Here is a 22,652-nt window from a genome sequence, read left to right as displayed (position 1 = left end):
TTGGGTCAGGACTGAAACTTCCTCATGGAATTTTTCCTGGTTTGGTATCAGGGAAGATTTTTATTTTACAGCACAGAAAATATTTGGAAGGCAAAATCCAACCGGAATATATTTTTCACAGGGATCATCTATTGTTCTGAGAAGTTGAGTTTAATTTCACGGGACATTTTAAAACTCTTTGGTTCTTGGGAATTTTGGGATGCTCTGAATTTCTCCTCCCCCAAATTCACAGATTTACCCGCAAAAGGGAATTTTCCGCCCTCTCCACATTTCTGCCCAAGAGCTCCTTGGCCGTGTTCGGCGGTGACGGGGGAACGTCAGGGTGGGAACAGCAGAGGGGCTTCCCAGCAGAGCCACCCATCCCAGACCCGGGACCCCCCTCGCTGGCCTGAGCGTTAGCAGGGGGAGACCCCCGGCAGCACTTACAGAGCACCCGCAGCGGGACGGCCGCCGACACGTCGCTGCCGTTGCTGCTCCGGACCCCGCACTGGAAAGCGCCCGCGTCCTCGCCGCGGACGGAGGGGAAGCGCAGCGTCGGGGCCGAGCTCTCCTGCAGCCACTTGCCGTTCCTGTACCAGGTGTAGAGGGTCTCCTCCGCTGCGCCCCGAGCCCCCAGGCAGGTCAGGGTGACGGCAGCCCCTTCCCGCACCTCCGCCGAGGGCTGGATCAGGACCTCTGTAGCTGAAGGAGGGATGGGAGAGGGACGTCAGCGAGGGAGGCGAAACCTCCGCCGCAAATCTACGCCCTTCCCCTGGCTCCGTCCGGCCGAAGCCCCGCGCTCGGCTTCCCTCTAAGGCAGGACCTGAGCAGCCCCTCCCTCACAGGAGCCCGTGGCGTCGGTAGCTGCGTCTTGGGTGGGTGACATTCCCTGGGGACACTGGACATCAGCTGGGATGTCTCCACCCGAGCTCTTTGCCCCGGCTTTCTGCCACCAGCGGAGACAAACGGGGCCACCGAGCACCCGTGTTGGGCTGGGTGAATTGCTCCCAGGGCAGGCCCGGTCCCCTCCGCCACTGGTAGTGACGGGCTGGGCTGGAGGCATCTTGGCCAACTTGAAATGGACCCCAGCTACCTACCGTGGCACCCAAACTCAGCTTTATTTTCTCTGGAATCGGACCCTGAGGTCTATTTTGGTTTCTTTTGGCATGCTAAGGGAGGCTCCTCTTGGACGTGGTTTTGGGGGGCTTTCCTCTCCTCCTTTTCCATGGCTGCTGCCTCTGTCACCCCAAACCCTCAAGGCTGGGGGAGCCGCGGGGTGCAGAGGGGATGGAGCAGGAGGAGCCGGTCCCCGCTGTGTGCCCGGATGCTGTGCACCGCTGGGGGCTTGCGGGAACAGGGAAGAAAGAGTTTGGACAAACTGCTACAGATTTTGCAGCATTTTGAAAAACAAAACTCAGGAGCACCTCCAGCTCTGCAAGCAGCTTCCACCCCCCGAGGCGGGGAAGGGCTGCAGGGAGGGCACCGGCACCGCGCGGTCCCCGAGACACCGATGTCCCCACGGTGCCACGCGGGTCCCTCCAGCTCTCAGGGCTGCGTGGACCCCCCAGCCCCGCAGAGACAGCCCCAACAGCCCCGGGGCTTCGTCGGCACCCAAGACCCGGGGCCAGGAGCTCGGCAGCCCCCTTGCACCGGGAGCGGCGGGACTCACCACGGGCGAGGAAGGGCTTGGCGGCGCTGGCGTTGCCGTAGGCGTTGCTGGCCGTGCAGCGGTACTCCCCGCTGTCCTGGGGCCCCGCACCACGGATCTCCAGCCGCAGGGTGTTGCGGGAGGCGGTGACGCCGAGCCGCTGGCGCGGGGCTGCCTGCGACCCGCTGGCCGCCAGCAAGACGCCGTCGCGGTAAAGGGCCATGGTGGCCGGGGGGTGGCTGTCCACGGCGCAGTGGATGATGGCCAGCCAGCCGCCCTGCGTCTCCTGGAAGAGCGTGATGGTGGGGGTCCGGGGGGGGTCTGTGGGAGCGGAGAGGATGCTGCAGCTCGGGAGGTCCCGGCAGTGCGGCCGCTACCCGCACGTGGGGCACGTCCAGCCCCGACCCGCACAGCCGTTCCTCCAAGCTGCTTTCCCCCTTACGTAAGCGGGATATATTTACTCACAGAAATGTCAAAGCCAAACCCAGGGCTATTTTATTTTTCCCCTGACTTGCAAAAGCTCCTGAGCTGTTATTATCATAGCTGGCTCCTCGGTCAGTAACCTCCCAGCAGTTTATGGGGTGTAACAGATTAGTGCAGGAGTGGGAGATGCTGCAATGAACGGACGGGTCCCTGCTGCAGCAAATACCGCTTCCCGGTGCCTTCAAATCCGGCTCGTGACCAGAAATTGTTGCATTTATAGCAACTTCTACTCAGAAAGGCTGAAACCCCCCTTTTAACTGGACCCAAGATGTTTGGGGCAGAGACTTCGTTTTGACTCGGGGGGTTTGCTCAGCCCCTGGCACAAAGGGACCCTTGTCCGGCCGGGACCCCCCTGTCCCCTGGCAGGAGCCGTGGGCACTCACATGTCACGGTCAGGCTGATGGCCTGGGACGTGTCACTGCCCCACTCATTTGTCACCTTGCAGGAGTAATAGCCGGCGTCGCTGGCTGACAGATGGTGGAAGATGAGGGTGTGTGCCGTGCCCTCCTTGAGCCAGACGTTGTTCTTGTACCAGGTGTAGTTGAGGTCCTGGCCCTCCCTGCCAGGGACGTCGCAGGACAAGGTGGTGGCCGTCCCTTCCTGCACCTCGGCCGCGGGGCTCACCGAGATCTGTGCAGCTGACGGAGACGGGAGCGCGTTCAGGATGGCCTTGGAGGCAGGAGAGCAGCCCCCGGCCGCAGACCCCCTGCCCCTGCGGTGTGGGACAGAGTCTGGGGACGGGCGGGAGCCCCTCTGCCCCCCAGGGACAGCGATGGGGGCGGGAGGCATTTGGGGTCCTTCCCCGCCACCGGCACCTCGCCAGCTGGGGGTCCAAGTCCTGGCTTTAATGCAAAACCCCAGGGGTAAAACTCATGGTGGGTGCAGCAGCGTCCTTCGCCTCGCACGGTTTGCACGGGGGGCTTTGGGGGGAGCAGCCCGGCCCCATCTGCTCCAGGCCGGGGGGAGATGCTCCCCGTGGCAGGCTCCTGGGCGATGCGGCGGTCTGGGGCTTGTCTCTACGGCAGGATCTGATGGAGGGTCCCGGCTCCCCTCTCCCCACAGACCACCCTGGCTCCGACTCCCCACGAGCTCTGACAATCTCCTTCCCAGCAGCGGCAGAGAAGCCTCGCAGCCGGCTCCGCTGCCCGGGCTTGGCTGGAAATCCCTCCCTGCCCTGTCTTTGGGGCTCGCCACAGCCCTGTGCCGCGAAGGACGGCGGACGCGGGCATGGCACGATGGAAGCATCACAGTCCTCCGTCACCAACTCCCCAGCTCCTGGTCCTCCAGCCAGCACCGGCCACCTCGGTGCCAGTCCGGACTCACTGGGTAAACTCCCTCCCACTCCTGCGTCCCCGCTCCTCCTCCAGCAACGTCCCCTCCACCCCGAGGGCCACCGTGGCCACCAGCGAGCTCCCCTGCCACTTACAGAAGATGTAGAGCGTCATGGCAGGCGCCACGCCAGCCCCGACGGCGTTCTCGGCTTCACAGTGGTACTGCCCGTGGTCCTCGCGGCGAACGTCCCGGAGGGTCAGGATCTGCTCGCTGCCCATGGCCACCCTGTCCTTGTACCAGCGGTACGCTGAGACCGGGGGGTAGCTGCTGCTCACCTCGCAGATGAGGGAGACCGTGTCGCCCACGCGGATGTTCTGCGCCGAGGGTCTGACCGACACTTGGGTGTCCTTAGGGGAGTCTGCGGGGAGGACAGACGGACACGGCGGGCAGCAGTGAGGCTGGGCAGGACCCGCGGGACTCTGCCGTAGCCCGTCCGGCTGTTTATACGTGAGGGTCTGGTGTGGGGAAAGGAGCAAAGCTCTCCCCCAAGCACGGGAGCTGGGTCTGGCACTGGGAGGGCATCTCTGCTCAGAGGAGAGCTGGGAGAGGGGGCAAAGCACCCACACCGGCAGCAGACGGTGGGTGCCAGGACGTGCCACGGAGCTGGAGGTGGCATTTCAGCAGCGTTTGTGGGACTGACGCCGGCTCTGGCCATGGAGAGCCGTGGGGGAACCGGAGAGGGAGGAGGAAGCAAACTCTGCTCCGGCTTTTTGCAAAGGGCACCAGGAGGGAGGCGGAAGGGGAGGCATGGTGGGTGGCAGGAGGGGGACCTGGGCGGTGCGGCCAGGGCAGAGGGGACCCCGTCCCCCCGCCCCGCTCAGCCACCCCCGTGCAGAGCCGCCCCACGTACGTCTCACCCGCAGGACGACCTCCCCGGTCGCCTTCTTGGAGCCGTAAGAAACTTCGCAGAGCAGCTTCTTGGAGTGGTCCTTCCAGGAGAAGGAGGTGGTGAGGGTCAGGTGGTGGCCGACCTTGCTCGTGTTCAGCTGGACCTGGCCGGACACGGTCGAGACCTGGGGGTTGTAGCCCTCCCAGTGCAGGGCGACGTCGCCCAGCGGGCAGACGTAGGGTGTGGAGCACTTCAAGATGGACGTTTGCCCCTCGATTTGCTCCTCGTTGGCGGCAACGCTCGGGTGCTTGAGGTCGTCTGGGGATGGAGAGCAGAGGGTGGGATGTCTGCATGGGGCGGGCAGGGAGCTGGCGAGGGGTGAGGGGGGGTCTCACCGCTGTACCCACCCGAAACCCTCAGCGTCACATCCTGCGCCGCTGACCACCGGTCGCCGTTGATGATCTCAAAGCGGAACCTGTAGGGCCCGCTGTCCTCCGGCGTCACCCCCCGCAGCAACAGGGTGCAGTTGCGAGCAGCGGGGTCCCCCAGGAGCTGAGCACGGCCCCTGAAGTGATCGTCCACCTCCTGGGCTGCCGAGTGGTACACCAGCCTCTTCTGGTCGTCGTAGTCCTTGTACCAAATGGCCACGATGCCGTCGCTGGCCTCCACGTCGTCGGGGTAGCTCAGCGTGCAGGGAACCACCACGCAGGAGTCCCTGACGCCCTGCAGGACCTCGGGGTAGGCGACCCCCCACGAGCCGAGGGCTGTGTCGGAGGGGAGGCAGCGGGAAGGGGGGGGTCAGGCGGTTGAGCCATGTTGGGGGCTGCCGTGGGCTGCAGCCCCCTGCTCCCCTCCCGGCACCCACCGGGGCTGCGTCGCATCTCCTGAGCTGCCTGAACAGGCAGGGGGGTCGCGGCAGGCAGGGAGGGTCTGGGGGTGGGGGGGAGGTGGGAGAGGAGAACGGAGAGGTGAGACAAAACAGCCCGGGGGGAAGATTTTGACGTAGAAAAAGGGGAGGTGTGGGTGGTCCTTTCGGACAGCCCAAGGCACCAGCCAGATTTGAAAAGCAAAGACCTAAAAAACTAGTAAAAAAGGAAAAATTTGCCCTCCTGGCCCTCCAAAAGCTTGTTTCCTCGCCTCTCTGTCTCCTTGTCCTTTCTCTCGTGCCCACCCCATCCCACCCCGTCCCAGAGCCCAGCCCCGTCCCTGCCCACGGCTACCACGTCGGGAGGAGGGGGCACGGGCAGAGCGGCCATGCGGGAGCGCAGAGCCACGCGGCACGTGCCGGCAAACCTTCCCGGAGCATCTGCTGTGCCGTGGCCTGCGGGAGAGCCAGGACCCGCCGCGGCGTCCCCAGAGCCTGTCCTGCCTGTCCCTCGGGCACAGTGCACGGCTCGATGCAGCGCTCCCGCTCCCACCCTTCCTGGTGTAAATCCAGGCAACCGGCCCCTGCAGGGAGCCGGACCGTGCCGGCGGGGCCGCGGCGGGGCAGGAGGCAGCGGGTGTCTTGGTGGCACCGTACCTGGCGGGACAAGGCTGGCCAGGAGGACGAGGCACGGGGGCAGGCGCATGGCAGCACCCCGGGCACGGCTGGGGCTCCCTGGGGCAGAGGCTGACGCCGCGAGGGTGGGAGGTGGCCGGTCGTCGAGGTCGGCGTTCAGCAGAGGGGACCCTGACGACAAGAAGAGGCGGCCAAAGGCCTTGAAACACGTTGTGCGTCAGCACGGTCCAGCTTTTCCCACCGTACGCCCCCGCCCTGGGCTGCCGGAGCCCACCCCGGTGCCGGCCAAAGGCAATTCCTTCCGCACTGAATGGGAAAACCTCGATCCCAGCTCATTCGCTTCGGTCTCCCACCAGCAAAGCACATTATTGATCCATGCAGGAGGAATCCTGCTTGCAGCGACGCCGGCATCGCTCTGGATGCACGGCGCTGCCGGCGGCAGCAGCACGGTCTCCAACGGGCCGGGTTGGGAGAGGGATGGTGTGGGGTGAGGGGGACCCCCGGCCCCACTGAACTCACGTGGGGGTTTAAGGAGTTAGTCCGGGTTTTGCAGTGAGGTGACGAGGTTTAGGGAGCTTATTCACGTGCCCGTTGCATCCGTGCAACGCGGGGAGCAAGTGAAGAAGAATAATATGATACTGACATGGAAAATGTGCGTAGGGTGTGGGATGGGGTTGTGCAAATGCCGGTTACGGGAGTCTGGGTTTATTTTCATAAATAATGTTAATTTTCATTATTTATGAAAATAAACATGAGGGCATAAGGAAGCAAGCGGATACCTGAAATAAAGAGGAGAGATACTTCTAAAGAAGCACTCTTGGGGAAATCCCCATTAAGCCAGAAATCCCAGCGACCTCCTCACGGCCGCCAGCCAAGCTCCGGAGCACCTGAGGATCTGTGGGGCGGCACAGACGTGGGGACGGAGGACAGAGGGACATGGTCGGGCTTGTGTTAAAGCTGTCCCCATACCGCAGCTCCGCGGGATGCACGGCATCCCGGCTGCCGAAACGCTGGAGACAAAGGTACCGGTGCCCCGTGGGAGCAACCGAACCGCGGGCTGCAGAGGGCAGGGGATCAGGTCCCGGAGGTGGGACCGAAGGATTTTTAGACTCCGCAGTTTTGGTTTCAATAAGAGCAGTTGCGGTGAGGAGGAGCGTGGCCACAGCGCCGAGCCCGGCACGGCCGGTGCCCGCTCTGGGGTCTGCCTCTGATTTTTGGTGTTGTACATTCAGGTGGGATGGTTTTAAGTAGGGATTTATCAGTTTTAGTCGGTTTAATGGCTTTTTGCAGCTCTAGACCTAAGCAAACTGATGAAATTATTTTTTTAATTTTAAAAAAATTATTCTGTGATAAACCGGATTTTTTTTTTCTGCGTTTTTTTTCGTTATCATGGAAACCAATTAACTGCTTGATTTCCGTTTAGATCTTTAGCGATCTTTCGGTATTGAACGAGGCAGCTCTTTACTCCCTGAGCCAACCTCTTCCTCCTTCAGTGATTTGCTACTTTGCTGACACCTTTTTTTTCCCCCCCCACATGCTTTGAATTTCCTTGCTGCTAATTTGGTTTAGGGAGGGTATTTTAGACTCCAAAGCACTCGTGAGAGCTTTAGTTTCCCCGGGGATTTTTTTCCCTGGCCAAACCAAAGCACCAAGAGCAAATGGCCCGGCCCCGCCAGCACCCTGGGAGGGGGTCCCAGCGCCCCGGCCCCCCAGCACGGCGGGGCTGGAGGGCTGCCCAGGGGCTGGGGGCAGCCGGGGACTGCGCGGGGGCCAGAAATAGCAGCGGGATCGGCGGGGGCCGCTGGGCTCGGGGCGAAGGAAGGAGGAAGGAGGAAGGAAACGCCGGCTCAGCGCCGGGGTCCGCTCCCCAGCCCCCCCGCTCACCCCGACGCCGAGTTTCGTTTCTTCTGCCGCGCTTCTCCCGGTTTCGGTTTCTGGGTGGTGTGGCCTCGAGGGGACCCTCGGCGCAGGATGGGGACCCCAGCTCCCCGCCACCCACCCACCCCGTGCTGCGCCTGGGGAACGTGGCAGCCCATGGTGGGGCCCTGGTGCTTGTTAGCTCAACAAAATTAAAACATTTGTAAAGAGTTCTCGGCAAAAACATTTGTAATAGCCTCTGTGTGTGTGTGTGTGTGCACGTGCACAACGCGGCGGTGGTCTGGGCCAGCCACATTGCACACGCCAGAGCAGAACATGTTGTGCATTATCACCTAATACTAACTAGGCAAGAACATTTAGATGTCATGCACTGGAAAACAGGGGGGAAAGATGCAATTACCCGGTGAAGGAGCCTGTAACGGTCTCCTCCGCACCCACAGTCCCGCTCAGCCTCAGCTGCCACCGGCCCATCTGCGGGACAGCCAGCAAAATCCCCGCGAGGGCTCCTGTGTGTGCCAGCAAGTGCAAGGGAGATGCCTAACTTCTTCAAGCTTTGGTAAAAATCACCTGTCGGCATAGAAATGCGGCAACCGGGGCTGAGCACGAAGAGGGGAAACTTCTGGCGTTGGTCCCTTCAGCCTCCACCGTGTCCCAGGGCAGAGAGAGCAGCAGAGATGGGGACTGCGGGGCGGTCGGGCAGCGTCCCCCCGGGACGAGGGGTGGAAGGGAACTCCCTGCACTTGTCCCCAGAGCAGCCCACCTCCCTGCTGCCCGTCCCGTCCCTCTGCCTGCGAGACCCAAGGAGGGCAGCGCTGGCAGCAGGGAGGGAGGGGGACAGCCCGGTACCCCAGCCCTGCCTCCGCCACTGCCGGCTCTGCATTCACCCTGGCACTGATCCCACCCGGTCCCAGAGGCCAGGAGAGCAGCCCGCGCACGGGTCCCGCACCACCCTCTCGCTGCCGCCGCCGTCGTGGCTTTGCCAATCTCTGCCGCCCAGGGGCTTGCACCGAGCCCCCCCCCGAGGTCGGGTGCATCCCTGGCTCCAAACCCAGCCCCGAGCCTGGACCCGGGACCCAGAGCTGTCTGGGCAACTTCCCTGACCCCAGCAGAAGACAGACGAGGCTCAGCCCCACGGAGATGCTCTCACCGCCAGCTGCCTTCATCTCCGCAGCCATCCACCCCACGGCGAGGTGCCCGTGAGCAGCCCGCGCCACCCTGCCAGCCCCGCACGGCATCACGCAGGCGCCTCGTCCCAGCCCCGCGGCGTGAACCCCAGGACCAGTCTCTGCCCCGGGTGTCCCCGTCCCAGCACCTCCACCAGTATCCCCAGGGAGCAGCGGCATTACCCGGCAGTGCCTGTGCCCGTGCGGGGTCCTGAGCCACAACGTCCGTGGACGGCGCCTGCCCCTCGCCACGTGGGGAGAGCTATTTATCTGGTGCGGGGGGTGAGGAGCCCAAAACTGCATCACTTCCCCGTTTAGGGCTTTGTGCCTGCCGCTGCTTTTGGGAAGTGGCTGTCATCGTCAGCTATTTCTTGCCTTTTACTAATTCGGGGCTGTTTTGGGACAGGGGCCGTGGTGGTCCCCACAGGAGGTTTCTGCAGCACCCCAGGCTATGAGGGTCCTCGGCTGCATTTTCTTTGCACCACTGCAGCCCAACCAGCATCGCTCTCCTGGCATCCCCAGAGCCCCTCGGGGCACGTGCCAGAGCCAGGGCAGGGTGGTACCCCACGGGCAGCCACCCCCCCGCCCAGCACACCCAGAGGGTCTCTGGGTTTAGGGGGGAGACCCCGTGCTGGCGGCGCAGGTGCCCGCGGGGACAGCAATGCCCCGTGGGGATGCTGCCGCCGCCGCCGGCGTGCCGTCTGCCCAAGTCCTCCCTGGGGCCACCGGCCACCCGGAGACTTTATTCTCGCCGTTAGGTTGCGGGTTTTCACTGCGGCGTGCCCAGAGCGAGGCGAGGACTCTGCCAGCCCTCCCAAAAGGGGTTCCCAGCCCGGCACCGAGGCCGTGCCAAGGCACGGGGCGATGCAGAGGCTGCTGGGGCCGCCGGGCCAAGCCCGAAGGGTTTGCACTGAGGATGGGGCACCATCGGCTTGGGATTTTGGGAGGAGGCTCTGGAGGGGCCAGGGGGGACCTGCACGAGGAGCAACCAGGAGCAAACCGTCCCGGCAGCGTGGCTGTCCCAGGCCTGGCGCTGCAGCGTGACCGTCAGGCAGGGGCTGAGCTGATCTTTGGCTGGGTCGGGGCAGGATCGAGATCCGGCCTCTGCTGCGGGTGCCTGTATCTGAAGGAAAGGGACCCGGTGCCGTGGCACGAGCCCGTCTGTGCACTGGGTAGAGCTGGCACTCCAATCTGATGGCTCAGGGTCAACGCTCGACCTTGTGTACATGGACCGGGAGCATGGGAAACCGCCCTCCCGGACCTCGTGCTGCTGCGCAGCGCCCCAACGTCCCCTCCCCAGCCGCTCCGTGCCAGGCTTGACTCAGCTGGGTCGGGTGCTGAGCCAGCAGGGCAGGAGCGGCAGTTGCCCACAGCCGCCCCGGCAAGCCCCTCAGGCTGTGCCGCCCGCCACCAAGCAGTGCTGCCGGAAAACCGGTCCCAGACCCTGCCAGTGAGCAGGGAGCCAGGTTGCCGGTGTGGGGATGCTGTGCCAAGCCTGCACGCCCTGCGGCAGGGACCCCGCGCATCTCCAGCTGGGTTCAAGAAGCTGCTGAGCTGCGTTTCCTGACGCAGCACCGAGCGAAGAAACCCTGACTTAAGCAAATGCGGCCATATGGCATCTGGGCCCAGGCTGGCTGGTGCCAGGGCGTCTGCAAAGAGCCAGAGCGGCCATCTGGCCCCGAGGCAGGAAAGCCGGAGGCAGCTTGACCCAGGTCCAGCCCTTGTTCTGCATCAGCTTCCTGAGCCTCTGCTTCCCTTTCGATCCCCCTGCACCGCTTTTGCGGAGCGGACGCCATCTCCTCTGTGCCCTTGCACAGCACAGCGCTGGGTGCTGCTGTCCCCGCTCGAGATTTTGGGTGCTGCAGGGCCTGGATGTCACCCTTCGCTCTCCAGGGACTCTCTCTGCAGCCCTGGTGCAAACGTGTCCCGTGGTGGGCAGCAGCGGGAGCCCAAAGGTGCAAGGTTCGGGCTAGAGCAGCCGGCCCGGCTCCGCAACGCAGCGAGCTCTGCCCGAGCGGAGCCTGCTCCTGCCGGGACGGAGTGGGCTTCTCCCCGGGGGTCTCGGGAAGGACGGAGTCAGGTCGGGCTTGCGAGCAGAGCCTGGGAGCTCTCCTCGAGCGTGGTGGACAGACCCAGCCCAGGCTTGCCAGTGCCCGAGACGATGGGTGCTGTCAAGTCCCTTTCAAAGAGCCCCTGGAAACCGGCACCCACCTCCAGAACAACCAGGCTGGGTTAGCCCCTGCGGAGCCTCGTCCCACCCTGTGGGCACGTCCTCGGGGTCAACAGCCCACCTTGTCCCCACCTCCCCAAGCCTTGCAGGAGCTCAGGAGCTCGGCAGACACGTCCCAAGCGAAGTGTTGGCTGGTGGCTCCCGCGCCCGCTCGGCATCCCCACCCGCTCGCAGCTTGCGCCCCCCCTTGCCAGCCAAGCCGCAGGGACCCGCGGGCTTCCCCAAATCCGTGACGTGGGCAGCAGCAGAGCTCGCTGTCCCCGCCGGATCAGCCGCTCGCAGGGTGCCAGCCACGCAGAGGCTGCCTGCCTCTGCGGCCCTCTGCCCCCAGCCTTCCTGCGGGCAGCGGGCAGCGTCTAGGGCAGAGCCCCGGCCAGTTCCCCTTTCCAGGTCCCGAGACACGTTCCCCCAGGGCAGTGGCCATCTGCAAAGGGGAACCTTCTGGGGAAGCCGAAACAAATGAAGAAAATCAGGGAAATCAGTGAAAGTGCGCAACGTGCCAAGGAAACCCATGCCTCGCGCCCAGGGAGGGAAGGGTGGCCGTCGCCGCAGCCTGGGACGAGCGTCTTCGTGGGGGCAAAGCCCTCCCGTGGGGTTTCCCCTCGTGATATCTGCTGGCGTGGCTCCGAGCGCACCGTGTGTCCGGCTACGCTTTCCAGGGCTGGTGGAGGGACAGGGGCCAGGACTCAGCAAAAACCAAGGGGGAGATGTGGGAGGCAGCTTGCTCCTTGCCCAGGAGGAATGTGGGCTGGCCAGCATACCGGGCTGATAAGGGGCTGCCTGGGGGCATCCCAGGAATTTGAGGTGTGGGCTGTCAGGAGGGAGAGGAGAGGAAAATATGCATGGCAAGAGCGAGCATAAATCAGGGATGTGCCGGGGGCCCGGGGACCCCCCTCTCGCCGCAGTCCCCGCTGGCTGAGGGTACCCCAAACCAGCTCCGCTGTGGGAACGGCAGCAAAATCCCGCTTCCCCCTGCAAAATTTGCTTTGTGGCTTTCTGTCGGCGGGATGTCGCTGGAGGAAGCAGACGGGAGAGGAGGCGGCACGGGACGATGGGGCCAAATCTCCCTGCAGCCCCCCCCCCCCCGAAGCCTCACCTTAACCTTCCTGGGGTGAAAGGCTGAAAGAAAAGGACAAATAAAATAAATAGCCGCTCCGCTGGGAGACAGGCTATAAAACTGCGGCCAAGCCCCGGCGTCACCGCGCTCAGCGCTGGCACCTGAGTCAACAGAGACTATTTTTCTTTGGGAGGGGAGCCTGGGGGGGAAGCGTGGGGGGCCGGCGCAGCACCGTTCCGGCTGGGGGGACTCCGGGGGGCTGAGTCCCTGCTGGGGCTGCGCTGGGGGCGGTGGGGCAGCCCCCGGGACCCCTGTCCCCTTGCTTGGAGTCAGAGAGATGTTGGGGACCTCCCTCACCTCTCCGAGCCCCCCCACCCCGAGCGCAGACACCCCTGGCAGCAGCACACCCCGCAGCCGCCCGGGGAACCCCGCAGAGCCGGGCACGTATGGATCCCCCCTATGGGGAACGTGCTGGGGGATGCCGAGGCGGGGGGCTGGCAGGTATTTACGTCTTCCCCTCCGGCCCCACGGAGCCGGTTCGGGCTTACAGCGAGAGCCGGCCGCCCACGTCACCCCCCCCCGACACCCCGTCCCCAGCGCTGGTGGGCCGCCAAGGGTCACCCAGCCCTGGGAACCCGGCCCGGCTCATTTCGGCGCTGGGTAAATATTTTCTTTGGCAGCGGGGTAGGTGCGAGGCCCCCGGTGCACCCGGGCGGCCCCTGGGCTCCCCCCGGGGCTCTGGCCATGGGCTGGGCTCTGCAGAGCCGGGGGGGGATGGGGGACTGTGGTGGGATGGGGGGGGAAGCCAGTAAGGGGGTCCACGGCGTGGCAGCCCGTCCCGGGGGGTGCCCAGCCCCGCTGGTGTCCCCAGCCCGTATCGGGGGGGGTTTGTGCTGACCCCAACAGTGCGGGAAGACAGGAGAGAGCACAGGGGGGTAATGAGCCCCCCCTCACTCAGGGGCTGGTTTAGGGGCCCCTGGGATGGGATGGGATGGGATGGGATGGGGTGGAAAAAGATGGGATGGGATGCAATGGAATGAGATGGGTTGGGGATGGGATGGGATGGGATGGGATGGGATGGGATGGAAAAAGATGGGATGGGATGGAAAAAGATGGGATGGGATGCAATGGAATGAGATGGGTTGGGGATGGGATGGAATGAGATGGGATGGGATGGGGTGGGATGGGATGGGATGGGATGGGATGGGATGGGATGGGATGGGATGGGATGGGGTGGGGTGGGTGTTGCTGGCAGGGCGCAGAGCTGGGCACAAGGGGCCGCGGGGCTCAGGCAGAGGCGGGGGGCAGCAGCCGGAGGGGCAGCGCAGGAAGGGCAGGAGAGACCTGCCGGGGCGGGGGGATGCTGCGGGGCTGAGGACCGGGGTTGTGCCACCGGTTCAAACCTTTGCTCGTGCCTATGGGCAGAGCATCGCCCGGCCGGCTGGCCCCTGTGAAGTCCGGGTGTGCACGAGCACCCAGCTAAAACAAAAAGCCCTGGCTTGGGATCGCCCTGCAAGGTACTGCTGGTTTCTGGGCTTGTGAGAGCAGAATTTTCAGGCTGAGCTGTTGCTTGATGCAAAGAAAATGTTTTGGCTTGGATTCAACATCTCCAGGAGATTTTAACATTCACATATGTAGAAGCAAAGTAAGCTTTCAAGTGAAAAATCAATTTCAAATGCACAAATCTGACTTTGAAATTTAGGAAATGCTGGACTGAAGTGTTTTAAGCATTTCGAGTCACTGATCCCAGACGCTTCATTAGTTCAAGAGCCAGACAGGGTTTTCTGCAGTCCCAGATGAGAAAAGCGACTTAAATTATTCCTGTGACACAATGAGCAATCAAGTACAATGTAATGTGATATGACACGGCAACGCTCGTGCTGCGCTGCCGGGACCTGCGCCCGCAGCCGTCGGTGGAGCCAGCCCAGGCCGTGCCAGCGAGATGGGCCACCAGCCGCCGCAGCCCCGAGGCCGGGTGAGGGACGCCCTGGGCACTGCAGGTTATCCGTGGCATCACCCCCACCCCGCTCGCTGCCATAGCCCACCCGAGCGGTCCTGATGAGACCGGACCCAAAGCCCAGCTCAGCCTAAACCCAAAGGTTTGCTTTTCCTATGTGCTCCCCTCTCCCTGGGGCACTGAAGACCCCCGGGTCCGAAGCCGTGACAGCCCCGGCCTGACTCGGGGCCGTGCTCCTGCCGGCAGCGCGTGTGCCGGGCTGCTCCGATGGCATCCTGGCCCGGGCACGCTCCTGGGGACACGCCGGGTCCTGCCAGCCCCGGGCTGCACAGCGGCATTCGGGGGGGCTTCTAAACACCCCACCGGGTGCCGTGCTGTGACAAAGGGACTCGGGAGCTTCGCGCTCTGAGGTCCGGGCTCGGCTACGGCCTCGCTGCGCCCCACGGGCAGGACCCGTCTCGTCCGAGCTCGGGGGTGCTGGATGGGACCCAGGGGGTGCTGGCTGTATGCAAAGGAAATGCCGCAGCCCTCCCCCGGCTCGGGCACGCCGAGGGCCTGGCTAGCCCACGGCTACCCCGCGCTGCAGGGTTTGTGTACGCAGGGCTGGCGACGGGGAGAGGAACCCATTGCAGAGCTCCTCCGTGGAGGCAGAAGCCGCCTTTCAAGCCCCCCGGGGATGCTCCTGGGGGACCACCAGCTCCACGGGGAGGAAATCCGATTGTGCCGAGGCTGCTGCAGCCTCCCACAGTGGGTGGCCGAGGTCCGGCTCAGCTCTCGCCTCACCTCCCTCTTCCAGACCGAGCGGATGCTCGAGCATGAGGAGATGAGATGAGATGAGATGAGAGCACCCGGATGCTCGAGCATCCCCCAGGACAGTGCAAAGCCACGGAGGTGCCCGGCCACCCTCGCCGCGTCCCGGCCACGATCCTGAGGTTGCTTTCGCCTTCCCGGGCGTGGGGGCCAGGTCAGCTCCACAAAAGACGCAGACACGAGCGCCAGGCAGAGCCAGCCATGAGGACAGGGATCAAACCCTCGGTCCACAGCTCCGCCAGCCACAGGCAGCCATTCCCACGCTCCGGGGCTGCCTTCTCATGCCCAGAGGATCCCTGGCACCCCTGGCATGAACAAAATGCCCCCTCGCTCCCATCTGCAGCAATGCTGGGATGGGCTGAAAGCATTTTCCCGGTTGCAAACCCAGGCAGGGTTTCGCTGCTGCGAGCCGAAGCCCCTGGCACGGGAGGGGGGACGGCTCTGCTAATGTGCCTGCGGCCCCCATGTCCTGGGCTAAAAGCTTTCTCGTCTGCCGCGGACGAGAGCCGCCGCGCCGCCGAAGGGCTGTAACGCAGCGGGGGACAGACGGAGCCGGTCCCACGGGGACACGGGGCTGGGGAGGTGGGCAGCGAGCGGGCAGCAGCCGGGAAGGATCAGGAACGACGGAGCGAGCATCAGCTCTGCTCCTGCCCTCCTCTCTCCCGGAGCAGGGAGCAATCCCCGACGGCCGAGGCCGCAGCTCTCTTTCCTTGGGTCGTGCTCCACAAGTCCCCCCCGTTACACCCATTTTTAAGATGAAAAACACAGTTGGCTTTCCATCTTAACATTAGCCATCGCTTTTCAGGAGCCAGCCCACGACGTGCTGGCCGTGCCACGGCTGTCCGGCGAGCAAGCAGGACCCGTCTCCCCCGGGGCTGTGCCAGTGTCCCTCCCTCCCGTCCCCTCGTCACCCACCCGGACCCCCGGGAGCTGCTCGGGCTCTGCGGGATGAGCCCCTCGCTGCCAGGAGATCCTGCTGTCGGTGACACCGGCGGCCGAGGGACGGAGCGGTGCCGGGCAAGAGAGCTGCCACGGGGCGAGAAACGGCTTTCCCATTCACGAGAGGTTTTGTGAAGAACAACAGCAGCAGCTTTGGATGGAAACACCCTGATTTGGGGTTTCTCTTCAGTTTTCTGGCAGGGAAAAAGCAATTTCTGCCAAAGCTGCTGGCAGGAAAACGTCGGCTTGAAAATCCGAACGCTTGCAGGGGGAGTTAAGAAAAAGCAGCTTCACAGGACAGTTTTAAGGCATCCTCCCACGACACGGGTTTTCTGTGACGGTGCCCTCGCCCCGCTGCTGCCCATCCCCAGGGCAGCCAGGAGCTGCCCCGGGACACCCCAGGGCTGGGAGATGGGGATCCCCCCATCTGGGCACCTTTCCCCCCACCCAAAGCCCCTTCCAGCCCCAGTGCTTGAAGCCGAACCGGCAGGGCCACGCTCGGCCATCGTGCGGGGTACGAGATGCTCCCGACCCACTCCCGGCCATCCCTCCCTCCGCACACGGGGGAGGACGCCGAGCCTGAAGCGAAGGACATGTTTAAAAGCTCTCAGGGACGGCCGCTGTCAAGACGATGTCCCCGACACGGCTCTCGCCTGCATCGCATTACTAACAGCGGCCGAGATTGCGGCGAAGAGGCTAAAGATCCTTCCTACGCCGCTCAGCTCCCTTGTTCCTGGCTGCAGCCACTTTGCTACATCATTTTGCATTTTGCTCATCCTTTTTTCACCGCTCACGGTTATCAGGACCTGAAACATCAGTCTCCGGAGCTGGAGGCCCACGAGAACCCCCCCCTTCCCACCACGCTGCCAGGGCTGCTGGGTCTGTGCTAAGCAGGGCCGGGACAGGGGGTCCCCCGGGACACCGGAGGGTGGAAAGGTCCATTTTGGTTTCAAATCCTCCGTTTTCTGGGTGTGAGCCCTGGGTGTGAGCTGGGGGAATTCAGAGCATCCCAAATCCCTTTGGCCTCACCCAGCAGTGCTGGGGATGTGCGGGATGCCTTGGTCTGTCCCTGCTGTGCCCTGCCCGCCCCAGGCAGAGGGTGGGAGAGGCAGGCGACCACCCGGGATGGCCTCAAGAGGCAGGCGACCACCCATGGGTGCTCCAAGGAAAGGCAGCAGCGGTAGGAGCAGACCCTCCTGCCGCCCATCTGCCAGCCCTGGCACCGGCCATCAGCTCTGCCTGGGTCTCCAGCCCTGTCGTGGGGCACAGCACAGCACCCATCCGCAGGGTGGGCTGGGGGAGGTCAGGGTCTCCCCCAGGACGTCGGAGAGAAGGGAAACCTCGGTGCAGCCAGGCGGCTCGGCTGGCGATGCCGTGGTGGGGGGATGCCGTGGTGGGGTGATGCCGTGGTGGGGGATGCTGTGGTGGGGCGATGCTGTGGTGGGGCGATGCCGTGGTGGGGCGATGCTGTGGTGGGGCGATGCTGTGGTGGGGGGATGCCATGGTGGGGCGATGCTGTGGTGGGGCGATGCCGTGGTGGGGCGATGCCGTGGTGGGGCGATGCCGTGGTGGGGGGATGCTGTGGTGGGGGGATGCTGTGGTGGGGCGATGCTGTGGTGGGGCGATGCCGTGGTGGGGGGATGCCGTGGTGGGGCGATGCTGTGGTGGGGCGATGCTATGGTGGGGCGATGCCGTGGTGGGGCGATGCCGTGGTGGGGCTCTGTGCCGGTCCCAGAGACAGGGAGGGAGAAATGTTTCTGCCATGCACACGACTGTGTGATGGGATTTTTCTGGGTTTAAGCCCCCAGAGCCCCGAGGGGTGGCAAAAATCCCAGGGAAATAGCTCCCTGCTGCAGCCCTCCTGTCCAGCAGCCGTTCCTGGCTCCTTTGTCCCCACATGCCTGCGGCCACCAGCTCCCAGTGCCCACGGGGGGTCTTGATGGGGGTCCCTGGGGGCCCAGCAGAGAGACTGGGGGCCAGGCAGCCCCAAGTGCACAGCCCCACGATGGCTTTACCAGCAAACGGGGGCCACCGAGATGGGGACCGTCACTAGAGAGTGATGGAGGCAGAGGCAAGGGCACAGCTGGGCACAGCTGGGAGTCCTGACCCTCCCGGGCTGGGACGGCGCAGAGGTCCCCAAGGCAAAGCTGCTGCGCTTGTCCTCCCCCCAGCCCTGTGCCCCCCATCCGGGCCCTCTCGCCGGGTTGATTTCTCCTTTCCCGGAGAACTCCAGCTGACCCAGTATAGGAAATATTCGCTGACTGGTGGCAGGAGCCGTGGGGAGCGGGGGGGAGCGCAGCGTGCGTGCCTCCGCGCCCGGAGCAGCGTTCACGTCTTCTCCTCCTTAGCAGCTAACGCACCGTCCCGGCCGGCTAATGCTTTCCAGACACCTGGCTGGCGGAGGGGCTCGGGGCTGGGACAGGCGGCGTGCGGGTGTGACACACCACCGCACGCACGCCCGCGGCCCCGCTGCATCCCCGAGCATCCTCCTCCTCCTTCTCCTCCATCATGGCGGGGACCCCAGGGCTGGGACGAGGACCCGGGGGTCCGGCTGGGTCGGCCGGCGGGACCCCACTGGGCGTTTGGCTGTGCCGGCGGCCGGGGCCGGGCAGGGGAAGGGGAGAGGCCAGGAAGGAAGCTGGCATGGCCACAGGCCAGGGGACAATGCCGGGCCCGGGGAGATGAAAGGTCCGGTGAGCACCGCGAAGGAGCTGTGTGCCGCCGCGGTTTCCTGGGGAAGTCGGGGGGCACGTGTGCACAAGCGTGTGCGTATGCGCACACGCGTGTGCAGGGCATGTTTGGCAGGAAAGGGTGGTCGTGCGCGGCTGTGGTTCGCTTTGTGTGCGTGCAAGAGCGCGTGCGTGTGTGCAAAAGCACGTGTGTGTGTGTGCGTGCGTGCGTGCAAAAGCACGTGTGTGTGTGTGCGGGAGTGCGTGTGGGGCTGCCCCACTCCCAGTATCGGCCCCGTGCTGGGGACCCAGGTGGGTCACGGCCAGGGGGGTCACAGCCCCCCACCATTTCCTTGAGACCCAACGCCCAGGGCTTGCGGGGAGGGCGGATGGGACGTTACCGCTTCGGGACCAGCCCCGGCAGCCAGGCACGCGGTGACAGCACGCGGCTGTCTGCTCACCCAACAAAATACCGGAGCTGCGAGGCGGCTCGTCCCCACCTGCACCCCAAGCCACGCTCAGCAGCCCCTGTGGCCGCCGGCGAGCAGGGAGGGGCGTTTGGGGGGCAGCCGCAGGCAGCTTTGTGGGGCTCAGCTGGTCAGAGCCAGGTTCCTGCACGCCTTGCCCAGTGCAACCCTCCCCGAAGCCTCCGGCATGGGGAAACTGAGGCACCGGCTGTTTCCTGACAGCTGTTTGCTGACAGCCTGTCCCAAACCACGTGCACAACGACCACAGATGGTTCCCGCGCTCCGGTGCTTTCCACCTCCCCGTGGTTTCTGTGGGAAGCCAGAGAGGGGAACGCCAACCCAAAAAGCCCCCCCCGGGGCAGCACTCTGCCACCGCAGCACACGGCCAGAGCCCGTCCCGCCCGCTGCGAGCACGGGCTGTGCTGCGAGAAGGAAGCGAGCCGGCCCTTCCCAGGCTGGGTGTGCTCCCTCCCTGCTCCCCGTGTGCCGGCGCGGCGAGAAGGGGGGCCACGGGCGACAGCACCCCTTCCCCGTGAGACCCCCTTGGCATCGAGGTCGCAAAGACCTCGGTCTGGTTGCGGCACCTTCCTTTGTCCCCCGTTTGCACCGGCCCCGCTGCCTGACCCTCCATCCCGCTCCCCCAGCCCCACGCCGGGACGCCTGGTGATGGGCGATGATGGTGATGGCGACGGTGATGATGAAGATTGCCCTCCTCGCTCTGCAGGTCCTGGCGCGGGAAGGACCAGCTCTCTGCTTTGCTCGTCCCGGGAGACGCTGCCTGCCTTTGGAGGAGCAAACTGGGTGAACTGGGCAGGGGGGGACAGGCTGCTGTGCCCGGCCGGCGGCCGCCCCGGCTCCCGGGGAGGGGGCACCGGCGCCGGGAGCAGCACGGGGTGCTGGCGCGGGGGGGGGACGCCAGCCTGGCCCGGCCCCGGGTTTGTTTTGCCCCCCTGGCCGAGCACAGGCTTTGCGTCCTGGCCGGGGTCCGGTGCTGGCTTCCCGGCTCCGGTTCTCCGTTCTCCTCCCGGGCTTCCTGTCTCACCGAGGCATTTCCATGGGCCTTGCCTCAATTACCGGAAAGCGCTACCTCATCGCTTGACGAGGCGCCAGGGACGAAAACACAGGCGTAGCCCCCTCCGCCCCTCTCTTCCCCTCCCTCCAGAAGCTTCCCCGGCTCCGGGGCAGGGATGCAGGGCAGGGCTCCAGGGGGGACGGAGACCTCCCTGCTCCATCACCTCGACCCCCCACCAGCCCCAGTACAGCCCCAGTACAGCCCCAGTACAGTCCCGTTACAGCCCCAGTACAGCCCCAGTACGGCCCCAGTACAGCCCCAGTACAGCCCCAGTACAGTCCCGTTACAGCCCCAGTACAGCCCCAGTACGGCCCCAGTACAGCCCCAGTACAGCCCCAGTACAGTCCCGTTACAGCCCCAGTACAGCCCCAGTACAGCCCCAGTACGGCCCCAGTGCAGCGCCAGTACAGCCCCAGTACAGCCCCAGTACAGCCCCAGTACAGTCCCGTTACAGCCCCAGTACGGCCCCAGTACAGTCCCGTTACAGTCCCAGTACAGCCCCAGTACAGCCCCAGTACAGTCCCGTTACAGCCCCCGTACGGCCCCAGTACGGCCCCAGTACGGCCCCAGTACAGCCCCAGTACAGCCCCAGTACAGTCCCGTTACAGCCCCAGTGCAGCCCCAGTACAGCCCCAGTACGGCCCCAGTGCAGTGCCAGTACAGCCCCAGTACAGCCCCAGTACGGCCCCAGTACAGCCCCAGTACGGCCCCAGTACAGTCCCATTACAGTCCCAGTACAGCCCCAGTACGGCCCCAGTACAGTCCCGTTACAGTCCCAGTACAGCCCCAGTACGGCCCCAGTACAGCCCCAGTACGGCCCCAGTACAGTCCCGTTACAGTCCCAGTACAGCCCCAGTACAGCCCCAGTACGGCCCCAGTACAGCCCCGTTACAGCCCCAGTACAGCCCCAGTACGGCCCCAGTGCAGTCCCAGTACAGCCCCAGTACAGCCCCAGTACGGCCCCAGTGCAGTCCCAGTACAGCCCCAGTACAGCCGGGCACCTGCTGCCCTGCATGCCGTGGAAAGCGGCTTTTTCTGTCCCGCCGGCGCAGGAACCAGGGCGCGACGTGTGCGTGCACGTACGTGCACGTGTGTGCGTGTGCCCGTACACATGCGGGTGCCTGCATTAGCCCGCCCAGGAGCCCACGGCGACCAGCCCTAACGCCGCACTTTACCCACCTCCTGCCTGACCTGCCTGCGGGAGCTGCCTGCGCAACCCCCTCCCAGCCCAGCACACGTCCAGACACCTTCTAAGCTCTTCCCAGTTCCCAAACTGGGACCAGTGGCTCAGGCAGTGCTACAGCAAGAGGAGGAGGGGGGGGGAGCAGGCAGCAGATGGGCAGATAAATGTGTGCGTGTGCGCGGGCAGGAGGGACACAGGGTACAGGGACGGACAGACGCGTGTCTGCATCGATAGGTGTGCTGGGGGACGGACCCTCTTCGGTGTTTGGACGTCCCCCCCGGCGCGGCAGGCGCTGGCACAGGACGGTTCTGCCGCGGTGGCCCCTCTGCTCCCACCCGTGCGTCCCCTGATCATCCGGCACGTCCTGCTCCAGGCTGCCGCCTCTCCGGCCGATGCCCGTTCCCAGCCACGGGGCTTTCCGTGCCCAGCCTTCGATCGCATCCAGCTTGCGGTCCTGCCTCGGCTGGGCCACCACAGCTTCGTCCCCCCAGGGACTGTCCTAACGATGATGCCAAGGTTTCTCCCGGTACGACTCCAGCAGCTCCCCATGACAGTTTGGGACCTGCTAGATAATCCCTCTGGGATCCGATGTACAGGTACTGCGCTAATTTTATACACCTTTGCAGGTTTTTAACGAGACCGCTCTTCCAGCCTGCAGCGATCTGCAGGTCAGGGGCTTCTCGATCTCGAGGCATGATCCCAATGACCCCAACGATTTCAATGAGCCAAATGATCCCAATGATCCCAATGATCTCAATGACCCCAATGACCTCAATGATCCCAACAATCTCAACGAACCCAACGATCCCAACGATCTCAACAGTCCCAATGATCCCAATGACCTCAATGATCCCAATGATCCCAACGAACCCAACGATCCCAATGATCTCAACGATCCCAATGATCCTAATGACCTCAGTGATCCCAATTATCCCAACGATCTCAATGATCTCAGAGATGTCAATGATCTGCCTGTGCTTTTGAGTCCTCCATGGATGGTTTCTTCTTGGCATGGAGACCTTTGGGAGCCGCTGGACGGAGCCCTCGCCTGCCTCCCGCTCTCGGACGCCCCGGCATTGCTTCCCTGGCACAGCCCGAGCCAGGATCCCCATCGGGAGAGCAGCACGGCTCGGGGGGGCTGCGGGGCTGGGAGAAATGGGGCTCTGTATTCAGGAGGTGGCTGGATGTCTGGACAGATGGACAGACAGGCAGGACAGACGGATGGGCAGAGAGCCAGCGGTAGGTAAAGACGGGCGCAGAGAGCCATGGGGCTACATCTGATGTGTCAGCCAGGATGAAGAGAATGACAAAAACTGGGAGAGAAACGCGTGTGGGGACGGAGAAAAGACAAATTAACGGGGTGACAGTGCTGGCAGAGGTGGAGGATTCCCGATGCCTCTCCCCTCTCCCCCCAGCATCCCCAGCCCCGGCAGTTTTGGGAGCCTCGTCCCCCGC

General features: G+C 64.5%; 1 protein-coding gene across 1 annotated transcript in view; it reads right to left on the bottom strand.

Moving 5' to 3' along the window:
* SIGLEC1 (sialic acid binding Ig like lectin 1) overlaps positions 1-22,309 on the bottom strand; it is a 43,417-nt gene extending 21,108 nt beyond the window's left edge. Inside the window, exons 1-8 of the mRNA XM_072862318.1 lie at positions 21,838-22,309; positions 5,794-5,943; positions 4,679-5,035; positions 4,293-4,589; positions 3,537-3,800; positions 2,494-2,748; positions 1,649-1,948; positions 427-681 (exon numbers count right to left, since the gene is read on the bottom strand). Of these exons, the coding sequence (XP_072718419.1) occupies positions 427-681; positions 1,649-1,948; positions 2,494-2,748; positions 3,537-3,800; positions 4,293-4,589; positions 4,679-5,035; positions 5,794-5,943; positions 21,838-22,309 (2,350 nt within the window). The remainder of the gene's footprint in view (positions 1-426; positions 682-1,648; positions 1,949-2,493; positions 2,749-3,536; positions 3,801-4,292; positions 4,590-4,678; positions 5,036-5,793; positions 5,944-21,837) is intronic.
* Between the last annotated feature and the right edge of the window lie 343 nt (positions 22,310-22,652).

Source organism: Ciconia boyciana, chromosome 5 (genome assembly GCF_034638445.1).
Source record: "Ciconia boyciana chromosome 5, ASM3463844v1, whole genome shotgun sequence".
Taxonomy (NCBI): Eukaryota; Metazoa; Chordata; class Aves; order Ciconiiformes; family Ciconiidae; genus Ciconia; species Ciconia boyciana.
This window is presented reverse-complemented; position numbering and strand designations above follow the sequence as displayed.